Source organism: Sparassis crispa (assembly GCF_003851025.1).
Source record: "Sparassis crispa DNA, contig_000000F, whole genome shotgun sequence".
Lineage (NCBI taxonomy): Eukaryota > Fungi > Basidiomycota > Agaricomycetes > Polyporales > Sparassidaceae > Sparassis > Sparassis crispa.
In genome coordinates this window covers 836,422-857,318 of record NW_020939747.1, presented here as the reverse complement: position 1 = coordinate 857,318, position 20,897 = coordinate 836,422, and the positions used below count along the sequence as shown (strand labels likewise).

General features: G+C 52.2%; 6 protein-coding genes across 6 annotated transcripts; 2 read left to right on the top strand and 4 right to left on the bottom strand.

Moving 5' to 3' along the window:
* Nucleotides 1-640: 640 nt before the first annotated feature.
* Nucleotides 641-1,060, top strand: SCP_0102760 (hypothetical protein; the record flags this gene model as incomplete). Its single annotated transcript, XM_027752515.1, has 1 exon — nt 641-1,060. One exon carries the CDS (start codon nt 641-643, stop codon nt 1,058-1,060), a length of 420 nt encoding a protein of 139 aa, XP_027608316.1.
* An 11,058-nt stretch (nt 1,061-12,118) lies between these two features.
* Nucleotides 12,119-15,149, bottom strand: SCP_0102750 (hypothetical protein; the record flags this gene model as incomplete). Its single annotated transcript, XM_027752514.1, has 8 exons — nt 12,119-12,316; nt 12,379-12,468; nt 12,523-12,746; nt 12,992-13,157; nt 13,228-13,409; nt 13,470-13,675; nt 13,782-14,031; nt 14,093-15,149. 8 exons carry the CDS (start codon nt 15,147-15,149, stop codon nt 12,119-12,121), a joined length of 2,373 nt encoding a protein of 790 aa, XP_027608315.1.
* A 50-nt stretch (nt 15,150-15,199) lies between these two features.
* SCP_0102740 (hypothetical protein) lies at nt 15,200-15,601 on the bottom strand (the record flags this gene model as incomplete). The annotated part of the gene is made up of 1 exon (XM_027752513.1): nt 15,200-15,601. The coding sequence occupies one exon, from the start codon at nt 15,599-15,601 to the stop codon at nt 15,200-15,202; it is 402 nt and encodes a 133-aa protein (XP_027608314.1).
* A 91-nt stretch (nt 15,602-15,692) lies between these two features.
* SCP_0102730 (hypothetical protein) lies at nt 15,693-16,225 on the bottom strand (the record flags this gene model as incomplete). The annotated part of the gene is made up of 2 exons (XM_027752512.1): nt 15,693-16,154; nt 16,211-16,225. The coding sequence occupies 2 exons, from the start codon at nt 16,223-16,225 to the stop codon at nt 15,693-15,695; spliced, it is 477 nt and encodes a 158-aa protein (XP_027608313.1).
* Nucleotides 16,226-17,227: 1,002 nt separating this feature from the next.
* On the top strand, nt 17,228-17,778 carry SCP_0102720 (hypothetical protein; the record flags this gene model as incomplete). Its single annotated transcript, XM_027752511.1, has 2 exons — nt 17,228-17,428; nt 17,512-17,778. The coding sequence occupies 2 exons, from the start codon at nt 17,228-17,230 to the stop codon at nt 17,776-17,778; spliced, it is 468 nt and encodes a 155-aa protein (XP_027608312.1).
* Nucleotides 17,779-18,967: 1,189 nt separating this feature from the next.
* On the bottom strand, nt 18,968-20,146 carry SCP_0102710 (hypothetical protein; the record flags this gene model as incomplete). Its single annotated transcript, XM_027752510.1, has 5 exons — nt 18,968-19,043; nt 19,094-19,179; nt 19,246-19,373; nt 19,427-19,483; nt 19,546-20,146. The coding sequence occupies 5 exons, from the start codon at nt 20,144-20,146 to the stop codon at nt 18,968-18,970; spliced, it is 948 nt and encodes a 315-aa protein (XP_027608311.1).
* Nucleotides 20,147-20,897: the final 751 nt, after the last annotated feature.

Sequence of the window (20,897 nt, the reverse complement as noted above, 5' to 3'; positions counted from 1 at the left end):
TGGGGTGATCAGAACGATGCCTGGAACTGATCAGGCAGTTCTTATCTCTGTGGGAATACTCTTTATCGTCCAATGGATTTTCATCTATTTGATTATTACCCGGATCCACGACATTCTATTTCACATCACAGATAACCGCGACCCCCTTAACGACCGAAAGGTATAAAAGGAGGAGAAAACGACATATCATCAATGCCCACTTCCGCTATAGACGACCTTGTTCACAATATACTCGCTGAAGTCGCCTCCACAATTATGAGCATACCCGCATCGCCTACGCTTGTCAATGGAGTACCCTCTCGAGCACAGACACCCTTTTTCCGCACCTCATCGCCCTCACCTTCTATCGAACTCAGTCACGCATCGGACGAACAAGAATTTGCCACACGTCTGATCTCGGCTATCCGTGTTCCTGTCGACTTCACAGATATCCTCGTCGCCTTACGAAATCGCCCGCAAGATCGACAAGCGGTGGTTTCCATGCAACGAGCATTAGAAATGGTCGAGTGGATGCAGACGGCCAGACAAGAGCTCATCGCAGCAGAAGAAAGGACGAGTAGAGCCCGGACCAGAGTCGACCAAGTCTGGTCGTTGATGCGCAGTACGGTCACTCGTACAGCACAGGAGATTTGGAGGGAGCATGGGGACGAAGACATCGGACACATCCTCGGATACACCACTAATGGAATACCCGCATCCACTCCTCGCTCGTCGCCAGAACCAATTCCCGTTCGACCTCGCCCTCCTCGTTCGCACGTACCCAGTGGACGATCTTCATTATCCCAACCATCTTTCTCGACTGCATCCACTTCCTCGCGTCGCGGTCATCCCTACAGGAACGGACGGATCCCCGAACAAGGATCACGAACCAGCCGGCGGACATGCTACAGATGTGGAGGAGATCATTATGTTCGCGACTGCCCCCGACGACGATGAAGATCACAATATTTCTTGTGGGACAAGAAACGTTAGACGGGAGCTGATGTTACAACGCTCCCCACTTGTGGCGCGTCTTTTCTTTTTCTTTTCCTTGTTCCCTTTACGTTACCAGACCACGTGATCCAACACGTGACTCATCGGAGCGCAACCTCCGATTCTTTACCCAGATGCCCAGAACCCCTAGTCTAGGGTTACACCGGATCCAACTCCGGACCTTCTTCTTATCGCGCATGCAAGACGTGCATGTACGCCTCATCTTTACCTCGTTCTGATACACGACTCGTTATCCCCATTAGTACTGATTATCTCTCACGACCTTACTCAGCTTTCTCATACATATTACTTCCTCGCTGTTACCTTGCCCAGATATCGTTTCACCTTATCTAGCCAATGAACGATCTCGCATTACTGCGTAGTACTGCGGATACCTTTTGTATAAGTAGACGACCTTGTCGAGCTGGATCCCCATCTCGACCTGGTTACTATTAAACCAGCTTTTCACTTGCCTTTGACTGAGATCGACCGTCAGTAGCAGACAGCTATTACGAGTCATAAGAACGAACTCTGATCGACCTTCAGTGCGAGGACATCGCCAGAAGTGTCACTTGAACGGACTTGTGTCTTAGACTAAGACCTTGTCTCGTGACGACTCGACTAGACGCTCGTGTTTCGCTGCCGCGTAACACACACACTCAGGTTTTCTTATAATCCATCTTCCATTTGTCAGATGGTATCCTTGTAAATTCTCCAGCATCGCACAACAATGACAGTGTTGAACTGTTTCATGGGTTTATAGGGGAAAATTGGTGTTTCTCTTGTAATGAGGTAAGACCCACATTACACAGTCAATTGGCAATACTCAGTTGTAACTCAACAATTTGGTCAGGCATCAAGTATTCTCGGTTGGTCAATATTTCCTGAGTCGGAGCTTCATCAGCTGAACTTCGAGAACTGTGCCCTATACTGGCTTTTCATGCAGTATTATTGTGCTGCCTGTAGTCAGATTTATGCAGAAGACAGCAGCATGTGGGCACGGATGAATGATGCCGCGCGATCATTTGAGTCATTTTTTGAGTCAAGCACTGATCCTGATGAAGCCGCCATCCCTGGCAATGTTTGGAATGGCTTAATGGGGATCGAACCTCGTGGAGACCACGATGCTGCTCATCTGGGTGAGGTGCTGGATGCCGATGATAATGACATAGGAAGGTCCGTCATCTGGAATAAGTGTCTCCTTTGTTGATCTCAATGCTGCTACAGGGATAGCTCAGCATCAGGTCATATACCTCCTTCGAGTGATATATCACCAACTACAGAAGAACGTCTCCCAGATTCATCAAATATCAGTGAGGACACCTTCCATAACTGCATGCTCTACACTGATACTTCGACATTCCAGTGACTGTGTAGTGGCTATACATTGTAACTCGTATTAACTCGCTGATGTCGGGCAGCCCGGAGTCGACTAAGGTTGAGAGCAGGTACGGGTCGAGCGGTACCGCTGGATGACGATGACTCAGATAGAGACAATGGAGGCGGCATAGAGATGAGGGCGGTGGTGTCGCAGAGGAAGCCAATGGCATAGGAGCAGGGAACACTTTTAGTAGGCTCGCTAACATCGGACAAATACACTAATGAAGACCGAGGTCTCACTGAAACCGATGATGAATGTGGTGATGATTCTGGGGAGAGGCTGGAATCAGACGGCCAGGACGGTGAGGGAACGCGCACCGCATACGTCTCCAACTCGAGCAGACTAACATCATCGGAATGATGAGACGATAGGAAGGACAAAACATCGCTCTCAGTTGACTCTGGGGACGAAATCCTCAGTTACCCTCCCACCGACATGGGTGAGACCTCGTGGTTCTGCTGGAACTGACGGGTCGCGGAACAGATGCAACTATATGTGGGCTAACTGCCGAAGGCGGAGGAGAAACCATCCTGACTTCGACCGACGAATGAGGAAGAAAATAACGCTGCTCCCTCCTACCGATCTATCCTTGTGAGGAACTGGGGCAGGCGTCTCCGAAGGACAAACTTGAAGAAGGTAGTCAGCAAGGTCTGCCACGTCTTCCCTGAGCTGTTGGACGTTGTCCGCTAACTCTCTGTTCTCCTCTCCTCCAACTGCGTCAGCATCATGCAACTATTGCAACAAAGGGTTAACGTCGTGAGTCAAAATCGCGCTCGGGGCCTCAGACAGAATCTCTGGAAGGCACCTCTCGGTGGAGGTGCCGGTGAAGGCGAAGGCGGCAGGGGTATCCACATGGCGACACCTGAGAAGAGGATCAGTCGAGAGCGAACAGTAAACGCGTGATTAACATACCGGTCTCACTAGGACCGATGGTGGTGAGCGAGCTGTAGAAAGGAGAGATGGCTCCGTCGAAGGCGCGATAATGGAGGGCTCCACAATGGACGGCACCCCCAAGAGTGAATGGGTACCAAATATCGATCGACGAGACGGAGGGGGGAACGTGAAAGGGTCATTGCCGATTCAGCGGAGATCCGCGTGGGGGATGGAACGCTCGGAGAAGGCGATGTGTTAGCCGGTGTGGATTTCAACGACGGCGACGACGGTATAGACATGACAGACACCGACCTCGGTATTTATCTCCGTTATGGCTATAAGAAGACTCAACCTTGCACGAAGTATCGAGACCCAAAGAGAGCCAGCGAGTGCACTTAAGGCAACGCTCTAAGCGTCGACGGCTTGCACAACAAGTCTGATTGGGCTCCCCAGCGAGACTCGGGAATTGCGAGGCTGGATAGATTGGTAGTTGCTCGATCGTGGACGCGACTGCAGATGTGAGCATACTTGAGGGCGTAGGTGTCACAGAAGGCTCTGTAGGTCTTGTCACAGTCGATAGAGATAAGGTAACGATTCCGACGGAGGAATCGGAGAAGGCAAAGGAGTGGACTCAGTAGAAGACGATATTGGGACTTCAGTTGAAGGAGTAGGGGCAGGTGAAGCTGTGCAGGTTTCAGGCGGAGCTTCCAACAACTCCCTCGAAGCTACAGAGGGGCTGTCTGTTGACGGTGGAATAGGGATATCCTCCGAGCCCGGCGTCAACCTCTCCGGCTCTAGCGGGAGTAACCCTTCCTCTCCTACTGCCCTTCAGCTACGCTTCCGGTATCGTTGGAATCCCCGAAGGGGGTACGTCCACACCTAAGACGTCCGCGTAGACACCTGCCTCCTCAGTAGCATACTCGGTAGAAGCTTCCGTCGAGCATACCTCTGCGGTAATATTAAGTATTCGCGGGGGGGCTCCGTGCGATATTCTTTGACGGTCTCGTACTCAGATCCGGGCTCAGCATCAAGCTTGGCAGAGGTGCAATTCCTCTCCAGGTCAAGAGATCTGGCAGGACAACAAGTCAGCACGCAGCTGCGCCGGAGCAGGCAGTGGTCATGTATTGTTGGCTTTCGCACTTCCCGGGATGGTAGCTGCAGAACGTGGATGTCGCAGATGACCGCGGTCGTACGATGGGAAAAAAAACAGATAGAACATCACTCGGATACGTTCAAAAAGACGAGTGGTCGCCGCCGCCGCCGTGTCGCATGAGTAAAAATTCCTGCCATGCTTCAATAACGGATGGCCTCATCAGCTGCGTACGTGAAAGACCTGACAGCCGGATGAGCCTTGCTAATCACAATGCGCTCTAGTGATTCTTACCTGCACTCCGTAAGGTGACGAAATGCAGAACAACTGCGGTAGATCGACATACGTATAGCGTTGGACACAATGGCGCCAAACATGTTATCTGCACCGAGTGAGCACTCATCGGAATTAAATGTGTTCGTGTCCAACTTACGAGTATCGTACTCTGTGAGACCATTCGAATGCGCCGCGTTTGTCTACCCATCGATCGAGTCAGCTCTTCTCTCGGGTCTGTCCAGATCACCTCACTTACGTAGGACGTCCCGTTCGACAGCGCCCCCCGCAGCATTGTTTATGGCGTACGGATTGAGCAAGTTGTAGCTACTCGTGTCGGCCCTCTTCCGTATCGGATAGGTTCCGATAGCTGAAGTTCGGAGTATTGGGGTCCGAAGGAACCGCCATCAGCGCAGGTGGAAGGCCCTGTACCTCAGCCTGACCGAAGGGGTCGTCACACGGCTAGAGGCAGAGCTACAATCAAACAAGAAAATAGTGCTACATCAGATATCCGGGAGTGAAGGAAACGAACGACGAACGTTGAACAGCTCGTTCAGGCCGATCCAAGCGCTTGGATGTCGAGACCTGTCTCGGTGTTGTAGAACTAAATTCGTATAACCAGAAACTAGTTTACTGCGTCAGCTCAAGTACGGTGAAACAGAAGGCATTGCATACTCTTGTGCAGCGGGTGTGAATCAGTCTGAAGCGATAGCAGTTGTCTACCATGTGATGGAAAAAGCTCGACAAGTGCCGGAGAACCTGCGAAATGAGATCACCATTCATACCAGACAATCCATATAACTCCCGAGAAGTCATTACCTTTCGCCGCCCTGAACCAGACGTCGGCCGCAGTTCCACGATCGAAAGCATCATATCCTTCCGGACAGGTATGCAACAGCAGGGTCAATCATCATAGCTGAGACGCGGATTAGCAATTGAATAAGTATGCGAGAGCGATCGATCGCCTACGCACCATGATGCTGGTCGTGAGCGTGGAGATAATTGAGCCTCGGTAGAGGAAGTAATCTGGGTCGAGCGTGAAGGCCCGACACTCGTACACACGTAGTCTTACACGACTTGACGACGGAGGACTAACGAAGTAAAGGTGAGGCTGCTGCATTCGACATGGGACGTTAATGAGAGCGTCGACTGCATTACATGCGCCCCCTTGTCTTTTGTGAAAGACAAGCTTACGCACGCACCGCAGAGACTAACGCCATGGTGGAATGACGAAGAATAGGCAGGCACTAGGGACAGCGTACGCGTGGCAATATTTGGGCGTCCGTACATAAACTTGCGCAAATAATCAGAATCGGAATCTACTCTAGTGTAAGTATAGGCGCCGGTGCTGCCCTTCTCGTATTCCCGAACGCGAAAATGTCTTTGAGTATCCACACTTTGAGAATCTCCTTTGCGAAGTGCCGAGATCGACAGACCACCTCCGTCATTACGTTGCAGGAGAAAATGGCGTTTGTACGTGATCTTTTCTGCGACACTTACTAGCAGGTCTTGAATGTAGAAAATCTCTTCATCTACTATCGACCGTTCACTTTGTTTGTGATACAAAGCCTGAATTTGATCTTTGTCATTGTTACGACCGTAGATCGTTATCCCTTGAAGGATCACGTTGAGCCATAATGACCGATGCAGAAGAATTCAGATTGAGTTAGGCAAGTGGTGTCGATATCTATCTACTTCAAACATGACTTGTCTTGCACATTGGCTGCCCACAATACCACATGCAGATATGATACCCACCGAGTAAGGGCAGTCTAATGACGTGTGCAAAGGAGCACGACTGGGAAATCACGACCCGAGGAACACACGACCCGAGGAACACACGACCCGAGGAACACACGACCCGAGGAACACACGTACTGAAGGAGCCGCGGTACCGTCGACAGACCACAAACATGATACCGCTCGACCAATAATTTTCTCTTTCTCAACAAGGAGTCGATGGGTTGGAGGGAGCCTCGCTCGTGCTTAAGCTCGGATGAGTGGGGTTCATCGTCACCCGGTGACGTTCTTTCCCCCTGTTGTACACATGCTAGCCATTGTGCGTGCTTCTCCCGTATTTCTCCCCGCATTTGTATGGGCCCGCGCTGATTACCCGATCTCTCTCAATGGAGGCTCCCTATTCAAGCCCATGGTACTTGGTTATTGCACGGTGGAAGTGGCGCGAAATATATTAATCATCGAGGATGTTCGCAACAGTGTTCAGCACGTGTGCGTGGTAGACGGACTTGTGAGTAGCAGCAAGCTTACCATGAACAGACAATGTCCAGCATCTTTATTGATGACCCTGCCTCCAACGTGTGCCTGCGTGAGTTACACCACGAACACCGATGTTGACTGATAGTCCAGATTCCAGTGTCCCGGTCGAGGTGTGTTTCTGCAGGTCGCATTATCGCCACAGGTGTGGCTAACATATGTCCAGCGCACTGTTGGTACCATGGCCGAGCTCGACGTAAAGTACGCAGATTGGTCCACCAATCTACCACTGCCCTCGCGATAACATGTCTGCCAGAGCCGGCAAATTGAAGTACCTCGGTTCCTCCGAGCTGCGCCGTACACGCGGTACACCAGATCTCCGCACTTCAAGTCGAGTACCATTCAGCCGCAATTCGTGCATAGACGCACCTGCAATAATCTCCACGCTAAATGCCGTGTGCTTCTCAATGATTCCTATAAGCATCTGCAAACCCGATGCGTCGCCGTCAAAGTCGAACTCTACCCGATATAACAGACGCACTTTGTTCTCGCGACTGATGCAGGTCATGCCCCGATCGCAATGACGGCGTGCTCGGTCATCCCGGACTGATACCTCGATGTTAATTAAGTTATCTATCTTGAGATCGTGTCAGATATTGAGAATGATTCCGCGGTGACCTGCCATGTATGTGTATTGATCATGTTCGATTCCATGGTGAACAGCAAGGAGCGAGCAGCTGTTGGAAGGAAAACATATAGAGTAAATAACCAGAGTATCGGAAGGAGCTAGGTGAGGATAAATCCGCCAGACATACCGCATATTGCGTGCATAGGAGGGTTGCTACCTAGACGGTCGGTAGAGTGTATACATCAAGAATAACCTCCAATGTTCTCTGGATGAGGTGAATACTCGTACACAAAATAAGTAAAGGTGCACGTGGACTGGATCTAGATAACATGCGTACAATGGTTACCCTATCGGGAACCCTCCCGATGCGCAGACAAAGAAGTTATATAGGTATTAGCAGCAGTTACGTTTACGTATTGCACTAGCAATATATTTCACAGCGACAGTCTGCACGTGAAGGGTTGAATAAGCTATGACGGGTGTACTTAATTCTGTTGTAAGTGAATATTACAATTCAAAGTTACCGGGAAAGGCATTCCCACTTGTTTGTTCAGAACATATGTTGGGATCTTATAGTCCACAAAGTATGACAGCATGATATTTAAGTGACTAGTATACTAAATGTCAGTATCATAACATTGCAATGTGACATCATTGCCTCGGCATATTATACGAGCTACCACTTACCACTAGCACTGATGTACACCCTCTTTATTTGATAACACATTGTGCATGTACTCGATCGACACTAAACGTCATGTGTGAAATAGACATGTTCCCAATATTCAACGGGATGCAGAACCATTGTATCAATAGTTCATACAACGGAGAAAGAAGGAAAAAAAACCACCACGTGATCGCGACAGCAACACGTCAGTCCGAGGTTCAACCAGGATGAACACCGTAATTCGCGCCCGCCATCATCAAGTACGCGTTCTCTCTTCACGCTCACACATTGACAGAGGTTCCGAAGTGTGGATCGTGCGTGAAGGCTAAGAGGAACTAGTCCGGGGAATTCTCAGGAGGTCCAGAAGCCCGTAGCGAACCAGCATCGGAGAAGGGGTCCCCCATCCTGGAAGAGCGGCGGGCCAGTGACGCCATTTTCGTGCATAATCTACGCTTAGGATGGCAGCCTTTTGGACCACCACGAGGGGAGGTTGCTTCGCGGCGGATATCCGTCACGCGCACCGAGCTCGCGCAGCTCGGCGTTCTGGTCTGGCGAATGTCGCCAGATCCAACGAAATCCAACGAAATTGACCTTTGCGCAATCTTTGGACGCCAAGATCGCCGGAGCGGGTGGGAAACAGCTCGCGTTGAGCGTAAACGAGAGCATGGTCATGACGCATTGGTGCGTTCCTCGCGCAGATCGACGTTCGTCCGTGTCCTTATTCGCACCCGAAAGCTCAGGATGAGGACCATGCACGACGCTATCTTGGTTGGCATCTCTATCTTGGTTGGCATCTCTACCTTGGTTGGCATCTCTATCTTGGTTGGCATCGGGACCGCATTGAATTACGATCCGCAGTTGATTGGTACGCTGTTTCAGTCTCTCGTGGTATAGCCCAGTCCCCCATGGGTTCATTCTTCCAGCACGGCATCTTCCGCCTCTTCCCTTGCATTATCCACACCGATATTATCTACCAACTCTCGCCGGACTGCAAGCTATTGAAGAACTACAGAGAAGGCAGAGGAAGGAGGCCGTGGGTGATCTGTTCCAGTTTGATTGATCCCTCTGGGAATGACAGCGAAGCATTCGCCACATGGTCGGCACGGAGGCAGGCATTGGAGGAGGCAGGCGCACGCGTTTTAGTAGAAGTTCGCGCAGACCATGGTGTGTATTTAGCTGCGTTCCTCATGGCACTGAAAACACGAACTATTGTCAGGAATGATATCAATACCCGAGCTTCTCAGGACTCTGTGGGATCTGGGCATCCGCTCGCTCATGGTAGAAGGAGGAGCCTCAGTGATCAAGTCGTTTCTAGCTGCCAATAAGCACCCAGCAGGCCCAGACAAACCAGCAGCAACCGCAGAGCGAAAATTTCTAGATATGGTCTCGTACGGTTTCGACTTACTTGCTGAAGAAGTGAGTGCGTTGATTCTGATGATAACTGTGGAAGGCATTGAGTTTGTTATCAGCTGCCTGCCCTGGAACGAATTCGACAAGCTCGAGCCCGCGCTCAGCGAGCGGATTCGACTGCAAGTACTACGTCGAACTTCTCAGGTTACTGGTACTGGCTTATATTGACATGTTGCATGTCTTTCCGTAGCCTATTCGAGAAACCTGACAACGACAGCGCGTTTTGTATGCGCGCTAGTGGAAGAACAAGCGGAAGAGCAACCACAGCAGCTCGTACCCAGATAATCTCATCAACAAGATCGTATTCACCACGGTTTCGGCTTTGCCTACCCCAAGGAGGCCTTGTACGTCTTACGCGCTCTACTAATGTTGTCCCTGCTGACTACAAATCTCCATAAGTGTTTCCACCCTCGTGCTGTTTGCAGGCTTCGAAGGTGATGAGAAGTCTGCCTTCACCATCATCCTCCTCAGTCAGATAAGGTCCCTGCGTGACCAGCTCAAAAAGCGGCCACAGGACGCAGGTGCACGGCGCGTCTCTGAGGACATCCATCCCGCCATCTCTGAGAGCTGTACGCCTGCCCGCGAGCTGCCTCACGCTGTGTTCAAAGACGTGCGGCCATGCATTTGGCTACTTCTGCTTCTTCGCTACGACTTTGCCACTCGATCACGTAGTACGCGATCCCAGCTCTTGTCGATTAGTGGAGGTATACCTTTGTTCCTGTTTGACTGGGCCGGGCCAGGTGGGATTACTTATCTGCGGGGAGCTGTTCAATTGTATTTAAGAAGCGAAGTGAGTCGCACTGCAGTACTCAATTGACAGTTTGAACTTGAATTTGAAGTGCGTGCCTGACCGCACTGGAGGGAGGTAACCATGAAGCCTGTGCTTGACCTTTTGACGTTCCTCAAGTCTGTATGTGAGGGGGGAGGGGGCTGCCTGAAAACGAACGCATCATAGAAGACGGGGGGTGAGGGGGTCGCTTTTTCTTCAATTTGCGCGATCCCCTTGGACTGACACTAATCGAGGACAGCCCGATGGACGAGTGTAATGGTGAATGGAACATTTCCTGAGAAGGTACAGGGACGATGACCAGCGACATGCAGGACGAATCGCATTCGGGTGTGATAGGAGGTGTAGCTAGCACAGAAGAAAGGGGAGTAGTCGTGGAACTAGCATTTAAGCTCGACGAATGCATTCCCTCACAAAGGGAGTTGCTGCTTGACCTTCTGGCTGAACCGCAAGCGTTGGGAGCCACAGATGCGGGACCAGGATGAGAAAGCTTGCGAAGCCTCCTACACCCCATGTCGTTCCATCGGCAGCCGGAGGACTCCCGGACAATGGGAAATGCACTGCATCTGTCCAAGTTAACCTAGATGAGTAAGAAGACGGACCAAACAGCGAGTGGGTATGTGAGACATAGCTCTTCATGTTGCGGACGCTGCTGGAGCTCGTGGGAGATGCGGAAGAGTGACCGGGATCAGAAACAGTTTAGCGAAGCTGGTCAGAAGGTGGCACTGTGCAGATCGCCCTCGCCCTAGGCCGAAATTCCGACTTGGGAGGAACGGATGGAGGGTGTGTCAGAAAAGCGGGCGGGTTCTCCTTGAGCGCGTCCACTATCTGTTGATAATTCGACGCGACTTGAGTATGCATGGAAGAGGAAGATCGCGCCGAAGGTGTTAGTGCGGCATTGCCAACAGCTGCGCCATTGTATAACCGTTTCTGCAAACGAAAGTCCCACTAGAGTCATATCTCGACGTTTCTTTGGGTTGCACTTAGCTAGCTCTGGACCTGTTCTGCATGCGTGCAATGGCTGGCGAAGAGGTCCAATCTGACCGTCACTGCCGTGTGACAGGAAATACCGTGCGTCGTACGCGAGGTCATGCCTCCAATATCCTCCAGTGTTGTTCCAGAACAGTTTACTTCACTCTTTTGCAATTTCGAACCTATCACCCGTGCATCCATTCAAGTTTCAGATCGCTCCTAAGAGACTCACGAGTTCTTGGGGGAGTCATCGATCGGAGCTATGCACCCTCCTGCACAATGCTGCAATGCGGGTGACTGCGGCGTTAAGGCCGAACCTATTGGCACATTAAAAGGGAGAATACACGGGCCTCCATAGTCTCCACACAGCTGGAACACGGCCATCTCTCCGACATTCGGCACCGCCGCATGCATCACAGGTGATGCCTGCTGGTGCGCTATCTGCATTCAAATTTGTAGTGTGTCAGCGGTGAAGAGTCGCTGAGGACAAAATATGATCGTAGCAGATGTGGATAGGACGTACTCGTGGCTTACTGTTCCCCGAACCAAGTGCATTTCCGACCCAGCGGAGACTGTCGGGACTTTTAACATCAAAGAAGGCACCCCAGATGCGGAGAAAGAAGAGAGGCCATTACGCGGTGTTGAGAGCCTTCTCTACTTACCTCGCACTTAGTCAAAGTAACAGCCACTTCGGGGCGACGATGTCCATGGTGTAAAGTAAAATAGATCCAGAAACGGTATTACTATTTTACACGACGGCATGGGTGATGAGTAGCGCGAACAGTGCAGGATTAACACGTACAGTATCTACCAATAAGCAGTGGGATATCACAACAAACGGACCGTGGCTATCAGACAGACTGGCCGAATTTTTGCACGCGTTTTATGCGGTTGGAAATCTCTGTCCGCAATTCTTTGCGTAGAGACTGAGCCCCGATGGGAAGCCCCTGCTGGGTATCCACTGCGGCGAGAACCTGGTCAATCAAGGTATATGGTAGCCAGGTTACAGACGCGGCCTTGGGCCTCTCCTGTGCGAGGTGAGCGTCACTCTGCAAGGAGGCAGCTTAATCAGAAGGGTGACCACGACGATGGAGAGGGTCTGGACACTCACTCTCCGCATTAGCGACAACGTGTGCTCCAGTGCCCCTTCGAACATCTCGTAGCGCAGGCATGTGCGAATCAGATACTCAGGGTGGTGCACCTGTGGCGGGGGAATTAGCGATGCACCCACAATGGCTGCGCATAGAAGACTTGCCTCTAGCGACTGAGTCAACCACTGTGGGGGTGGTGATGTGCGATCGAGTTCTAAGATGGTTTCCAATGTCACCTTGGTGTATCTGTAATCCGTATCCGGACCATCGTGTCGCTCCAGCGACTCTCGAAGGTATCGCCAGCCTCGGTCTGCTGCAGTGCCGGGCCACGAAGTCACTTTGTCAGTTAGCAGCCAGTCAGACGTGTCTTCGCCGCTATCAACGGAGGCTTCGAACCGGCAGACAAGAGCCTTACATGACAGCCTCCGGGTTGGCGCAAACATAGGCCGGTCAAATGTCCGAAGAGATCAGTCATGTCGACATTAAGTGTGCGTGCGCGCCGGTAGCCATGGCCATGTTGAAGCGATTCGCTTGTGTCAGATGCAATACGACGGACGGAGGCGATAGCAGCGCTTCTGCGGGCTCATTGTCAGCTCACGAGGACGTCAAGCTTGGGAACCGGACACAACTTACCCTCAACCGACAGAAGTGTGGGGTCGCGGTGGATTAACTCCAGACGGATAGCCAAAAGTGTACACTCGTATTGCATGTCCGCCAGTTCCACCACTTCCATGTCCCGCTTCCCGGGCCCATACTTGTCCTCCGGGATATATCGCGACAGCTTACGGCGCTTACGGGGCTGCACGCGTCAAAATCATTTTCAATTAGCATCATGGACAAGCGATCCGGAGCGAGGAAGCCCCGTTTACCTCGTGTTCGGATTCGGCCGTGACGAGCAGGACGATCCATGCGTTCTTCTGATCAGTGAGCACGAGAGCATTCATTCCAACAACATAAGCTTCAAGCCGCAACTCGGCAATTTCAATGAAGTTCGCCGGGTCTCCGAACAGGCTGGCGAGCTTCCGCGCCCGCTGGTACATTGTGAGGGCGGCTAAGGTTCGAGAAACATGGTTGAGAATGACGTTCCCTGGGGAAAAGGATGACGACTGACCATTGCGATAATCGCCATGAGAGATATACCACATGTAGAGTATCCTTGAGTAGAACGGTCGTACTCGCGGGTCCGCGTTCCGGGCCTTAAACGAGAGCGATTCCTCCACCTCGTCCACGAAGCCCACAAAATTAAGGGCCATGAGCCGGTCGACGGCGTGCTCCTCGCACATCCGGTACATCAGTTGGCTCACACATTCCCATATTCTGGTAAACACAAGACAGTAAGTTATCATGTGACACACGGGACGGGGACAGAAAGAAGACGCCCACACACAATTTCTCATAGCAGGGGGAGACTAGTGCGACATACGCATCTTCATAAAGCTCCAAGTCCGTGAGGCCTCTTATGACCGCGTGCCACAGGGACGCGCTGTCGACGCCTGGCGGTGCCACGGACAGAGCGAGCTGGGAAAACACCACTTCACTTGATGTCACAGAAACGGCCTTGAAGAGGCCGGCGACATGCAAATAGAAATCGAACACAGATTGGAAGAACACCGCGCCTGGCAGTACCCCGGCCAGAGCCTCGTGGTCCTCCGTGGTTAACGCGCTGTCACGTCCTGGCGGGCGATACCACTATTAGTGACGCAGTACAGGGATTACACCCTCCAACCCACTCACCGAAGCTGACTGCCACACCCTCCATTACAGAGGCTGCATCATCGTACCTACCCTCATCCAACCACAGTCGGCCAAGCACGTACGTCACCCCAGCTGTCCTGGGTAGCCATGCTAAGCTCTCTCTGGAAACCTTGCGGTATCCGAGAAGGCGAAGCCACTCACAAAAGAGCACCTCGAGCTTCGTCGCATTTGCAGGAGATAAGGATTCCAGCAGCCCGGAAGAATCTAAGAATAGGTGTGCAGAGGCAGGCACGATTGCTGCATCGCTGCCGTACTGCGTGAGGAGACGGTGGATGAGCGAGTAGCTCAGCGTGAATCCAGAGGCTGTTGAGGAGACATGCATGTCCCTCATCTTCGCGACGACTTCCTCGTCCGTCAAGGGCTCAGCAGCTGGTGTACTGACGCTGCCCGCAGCTGGCTGGCGCGTCGCGTACCGGAACATGGCGATCCCACGGAATACCACAAAGATTTCTGCTAGCAACGCAGGATCCCATTGTGGCAAATCTTCCGAGACGAAGAAGAGCAACGTAACGAGCGACAGACACAAGCCATATCGTGCTTGGACGGAAACTGCAACGTACGAAGACACAAGCGCCCTCCACCACTCCGGATAGGCGGATGGAAGCCGCAACGCCCCATCTTCATCCTCATCTTCTTTCTTCACGTTCTTTTCCAAGCCACCAATGACATTAAGCACCGATTGAATAGCGTCTGACATGTTGTCGATGCTCTGCAAGCGCCCGGCAATCCAACTCTCCATGCCTTTGTCGAGCTCCTCGCGGATGTTGATCCGCTCGGCTTGGTCCTGTATAATATCGGCGTATGGGAAGGCGATCTCTTGATGCACAAGGTCGACCAATCGATCCTCGAAAACAAGCATGGGCCGGGTGCCAATCTTAGCACGCAGCGTCCACAGGATCTCCAGGAGGGTAAATTGGGGGTCCAGGGGAGAAGACGCCGCGAGAAGCCGGCAGGACCTAAGAGGAAAGTCCTCATCCACGAGCGCTGCGATGCGTTCGCGTTCGACGACCAGAATGCCCTCCCTGGGTTCTCCCATGCCGATCACCAGCGGCCAGCGCACATGGCGCTCGATCTCGCGACACCACGCTACGAAGCCCTCCCAGTCGCGCGTTTCAGCGCGTTCCAGTACCTGTCGTACTGCGGAGCACCGGTACTGAGATCGCGGGTGAGCTCAACCGTGCCGCCCACTACGGCAGCAATCTGCTCGCCCACGCTGCCGTACGTGGTCAACAGCTGTGGCGTACATGGCGGGGGGAGGGAGCGGCATGCGTCAGTGTACTGATCAATGACAGTCCGAAGCGTCACAGGCGAGAATGTGCCTGGTCTCGAGATTGCTCCGAAAAACTTGTCAGCCATGGAGCCTGCGGACAGAAGCAATTCTTCGAGGTACGCCGGTGTGAGCTCCGCCTCATGGGCGTAAGTCACGGTGTTCCACACCACCTCGATCCTGTTATCATCATGAAACGAAATCTTGGCGTCTTCTATCATTGACTGGCCCTGCTTATCCCAGACGGTGTACAGGGTGGAGCCAATCACCACGAAGTCCTGTAAATGACAATGTGCACTTGTGACGGAGCACTCAAAAGTAGTTCAGAGGATGTAGATCGCTGGAATGCGAGCTGAAGAGATGGAAATAACCTCCCGAAGTTGAGGATGATTCAGCTGGGATGAACGCGAGAACATAAGGCACAGGGTCCTCCATTTCAAACTCTGGAAATACACTGAGACGCTTCCGCGCATCTGCAGGCAGAAGATTCGAGAGTTTTCCGGAGCTTGAGGCGGATGTCAAAGCAGGCGTGATGGCCTTTCCTGGAATGATCGCAGCGAGCGACTTCTCAGCGACACATCCGCTTCGTGCTGTCCAAAGCCGGAGGGTCCGATCTCTTGACAGAGTCCAAACGTGCTCAATATCGGTTGGCTGGGGGAAGGACGCCATCGAGATAATGTCGGAACTTCCTGGAGGACCGCCTTGCAAGGGCAGCAACGAGGTGATCGAAGTAAGGAGTGAAATGAGGATGGAATTTTGTCTCTTGCCAAACATCTAATAGCGGGTTAATAATGGCCGCAGCGAGACCAGGGGCGAGTCGAGAGCCGTACCGTCCTCGTCATCATTCCCGAGAAGTTCTGCTTCCAAACGTAGCAAGGCACCACCGGGCAAACTCAAAACAACACAATGTGGCCCAACCCCTCCATGTCTGACCGCATGTTCTGGATGTCGTACTGGCGAAACCAGTACTTGCTGGGGTGCCAGAGCTGTGCGCCACATTGAAGAGGGAGGACAAAGCGATAGAGAGAGCCTATGACTGAGACGGCAATAACGTGAAGTTCTCGCTCTTCCCACAAGAAAACTGCCGGAGAGGGTAAGATGGCACCAGGAAAATCAAAGTGCAGCTGGGGAGCATCGCGGGTGAGAGTGATGAGTTCGAAAAGGGTGGCACAGTGTGTGAGGCGAAGCAGAATGGTGCCCGTTCTGGAGGTATGAAAGAGGGTGGAGTAGCTGGCATGTTCTGGGGGAGCAGAGGAGTCCACAGAAAGGTTGAGTTCGAATATCCTTATGCGATGTGAGGACGGAGATGGGCAAGGACGACGTCGGGAAGAGGGAGGAAAGATGGGACGCGACGAGCACGCCGCACTCCATCGATGGCGTGGTTTGCAGGGTAGCGCAGCAGTATTGATTTGGAATCTAGAATTCGAACAGGGGCTCCCTTTGATCAAAAACACAGCAGCGAGCCGGCGATGACACGCGGAAGTTAGCCTTCGGTTAACATTCAGTTAACATTAACCCTGCGCGCCGTCACGCACGCGTCGTAATGGTCACGCATGCTTGCCTCTTACGGCCACTACACCTGCCTTTTCTGGCAACCGTTACTCGACGCTGCCAAGATCTGCCAGTCGCGAAGTTCACGCATGCATCCGCCATGAGCCTCCAGTCCATCATTTCCTTCCCAGCCTTGCCACTCAGTGGGCTATATCCCTCGATATGCATGCTGCAACACCCCCAGCGGTATATATTCCCCCCCCGGTCCTCCTCGGTGAGCACCAAGTTCCAGTTCTTCGCTCTTCGTCCAACTTTCTACTTCACTGTACACACTTCAATTTTCTCGTCTTTTCGCCATGGACCAAATGATTCCCTACGACGCGATTTGTTTTCCTTCCGACGACCGTCCCCCCCACTTGGTCTCCCTGATGACCACAGTGCTCAATGTGGTTCTTCCCAATCCGTCCCAGCCTTACCGCTGTGGTCGCATGCCACACCCAGAGATTCATATCGACTATATTGCCGAAGGCTTGGGGCCCAGGTCCTGGCGGTATCATGTGCGTCTAATGCGATCTCTCCCCCAGATTAAACACCGGCCATGACGCTCACTCGTGTTCTCCCGTCTCCCACACCTGTTTAGCTTGTTGAGGCCCTTGATGGCATGAACAAGAAGTTCCCCACTCCGTACATACTCTTCTACCCCATTGTCTCCCGTGATGGGATGCCCTTCCCAGTCAACAAGTGCATCCGCGAGATTCAGGGCGCCTCCTTCAACGAGGCTAAAGCGTGGCGTGGAAACACTGTTGTCGCCAAATACCGCGACGCAGACTATTCTCAGATGGCAGAAGTATCGATGGCCGATTTCCCGATCCTCAAGAACTATCTCAAAACCTGCCCTGCTCCGTGAAGGTAAATAAACATACACGTCGCTTGTCAGACATACGCTGACCGTCCCTTATGCCCTTGACCACAGCTTCTTGTTATCATTGCCGAGGCTATCACGCGAACTTCAGGACGTCTTGCGCGAGCGATGTCACACCGAGCTGCTGGGGTCAGAGGTAACCGATAACCGACAATCGCCCGATAAGAACACACTTAAGATGGCCACATTGCCCGTGGTGAAGTTTGAAGGCTCGCCAGCCACCTGTCGATTTAGCCGTGTTTAGCTTCCCAGTCATATGACTCTGAGATGAACACGAATAGGTCTCAATATAAGAGGCCCTGATGAACGGTGTACTCAGCAACAAATCTGATGAGACTGCGTGAAATGCAACATTGTTCGCACAACACCATAGAAGAAAGCCTAACGAAATGGTCTGAGAGGCGTGAGCAGCACGCCGCTTGCGAGTTTTGACAATAAAGGTGAGCGCGCACATTAATGATGCCCTGAACGTTCACGAAGTAAGCCAATTCAGTAAGCCAGTGGATTAGGCAAATACCAGATAAAGAGGCCCAAGAAGCTGGGTACAAAGCAAACCTTCAGGAAGAGGGACAAAGGAACGAGCACGTCACCTCAGCACGCGGAACCCCTAGCTTCATTGATATCGCACCACATCTATGACGGGCCCATCTCTGCCCAGACGGGTGACCTGCATAGTGGCGAAGGCTGTCGACCATGTCGTCTGTGCAAATCTGACAAAGTGCATGGCCACGATCAGTAGAGTAACTTGCAAGTATTAAGTGAAGCCAGCCAACTTACACTGTCTGTTCTCCAACAAACAGAGGAGGGGCACTTGAAGCTTCAATTCAAAGCCTATGCCTTCCTAGCCTGAGTATGCCATGTAAGCCTTCAGACATCACAGTCAAACTTGCCTTCAATGAGACGTGAGACGCGTTGTTGATGGCATACGGCGGATTGAGCACGTTGTAGTTACTCGTGTCGGCCCTCTTCCGTGTCAGACAGGTTCCGATAGCTGAAGATCGGAGCATTTGGGTCCAGAGGAACGGTCGTCAGCGCAGGTGGAAGGCCCTGTGCATCAGCCCGACCGAAGGGGTCGTCACACGACTAGAGGCAGAGCTACAATCGAACAAGAAAAGAGTGTTACGTCAAATATCCGGGAGTGAAGGAAACGAACGACGAACACTGAATGGCTCGTTCATGCCGATCCAAGCGCTTGAATGTCGAGACCTGTCTCAACGTTGTAGAAGGTGCTAAATCCGTATAACCAGAAGCTAGTTTACTGCGTGAGCTCGAGGATGGTGAAACAGAAGGGGTTGCATACCCTTGTGCAGCGGGGGTGAACCAGTCTGAAGCGATAGCCAGTTGTCTATCATGCGAAGCAAAAAACTTCGACAAGTGCCCGCCAACCTGTGAAATGAGATCAGCGTTCAGTTGGCCCTTCGCCCTTGGGACGGTATACCAGACCATCCGTACCAGGCCATACGACTCCCGAGAAGTCGTTACCTTTTGCCGCCTTGAGCCAGACGTCGACCGCTGTCCGCGATCAAGAGCATCGTATCCTTCCTCGGAGAGGTATACAACAGCAGGGTCAATCATCGTAGCTGAGACTCGGATCAGCGATGGAATAACTATGCGAGAGCGACCGATCGCCTACGCACCATAATGTTGGTCGTGAGCTGGAGATAATTGAGCCTCTGTAGAGGGAAGCAATCTGGATCGAGCGTGAAGACCCGACACTCGTACATGTAGTCTTGGGATAAGGTGGCACCGCACTGTCCATATCCACCCGTCTTCCAATTGTCCGCTTCCACTGCTTCCCAGCACCTGCGATACGTCCCAGTCGGCGGTCTCCGTCCATCGTACAGCGTTGGTCAGGAAGTAGATCTGATGCCGTCAAAGTAGCAATTTTTAGGGTTGAGGGGGTTGCTCCTGAGAAGAATGCGTGTATATTATAAATTTCCTGGTATGATTGAGACACGGGTATGTAGTGTAACATGGGGTAAGGAAACGGCTTAGGGCAACAGCGAGTAGAGTTGTTCTCCAGCACGTACCAAGGTTGTATCCAGTCGGACAAAAACTCCCGATGGACTGTGGACTTCATCACTGCACTGTCCGACTCCATGAAAGAGAGGAACCGTCCAGAGTATCCCATACCGTCGATGTCGACAAGATACTTGTGCTTCCAATGTTCACCAAGACTGACACCGCCGTCGTAGAATCGGTGGGCCCTGACAAGCGCCAAAAGACCTCCAGGGAAGTGGTACCAGTCTACCAAGTTCACGAAAGCGACGTCCACGATTTCGTCATTGAGCATCCCCACAGGTACCTCTGCATAGATATAGTTGCTTGAACCTGGAGGGTCCGCAAACACCATCGTGCGACTCGACCGCTCGCCATGCGGACGAACCTAAATTCACATTCAGCCAGAAAGAAATTTAATAAGTAAATTGGGCTTACCTATGCCGCTGATACTGTGCGGCAAAGCCGCGGGGGAACTACCACCACCAGTAGAAGTGCCTCTCCAGAAGATCTTGTCATTCTTATACTCCCGCGGGGGTTTTCTCCCATATCTCCTCTCGTACTCCAAAACGGCTTGCGCGAGCGGTATTCTGATATCAGAATACCCAGATGCCTGCGCTGGAGAGAACATTGGAAACAGAGCCGGTATTGTGCGCCAATCAGAGAAGAAGTGTCCTTGATTATAGTGTGCCAACGGGCTGAGGCAGAATGAACAATTTCCGCTCACGTCGGTGGAAAAAACAAATTCTTCGTTACGCGCTAGTAGTTGGCTCGTGCGTTCTGAAGAGGAGGCGCGGAACAAGCTGAAGAGACGTCGAGCAGGCGCGCCTGGAAGACATGTACAGCGGTATGCTTCCCAAACGTTGCCTTCCCCTCGCCAGTTGGGTGAGTACATCCCACTGAGCTCAGCAAGAATGTTATCTGGAATGCTATCTGGAATACAAGTCAAGGACTGGCATGGCGCGATGTCGATGAGTTTTGAGTCACCTGAAATCTCGTTGGGAAATGCGCGCTGCTCCCAAGGAACGAGAATACGCCCCTCCACCATAGCGTTAATAGGGAAGTCTAGGTCGGGAAGCTAGTACACTGTGATCTTTCACGAAGCA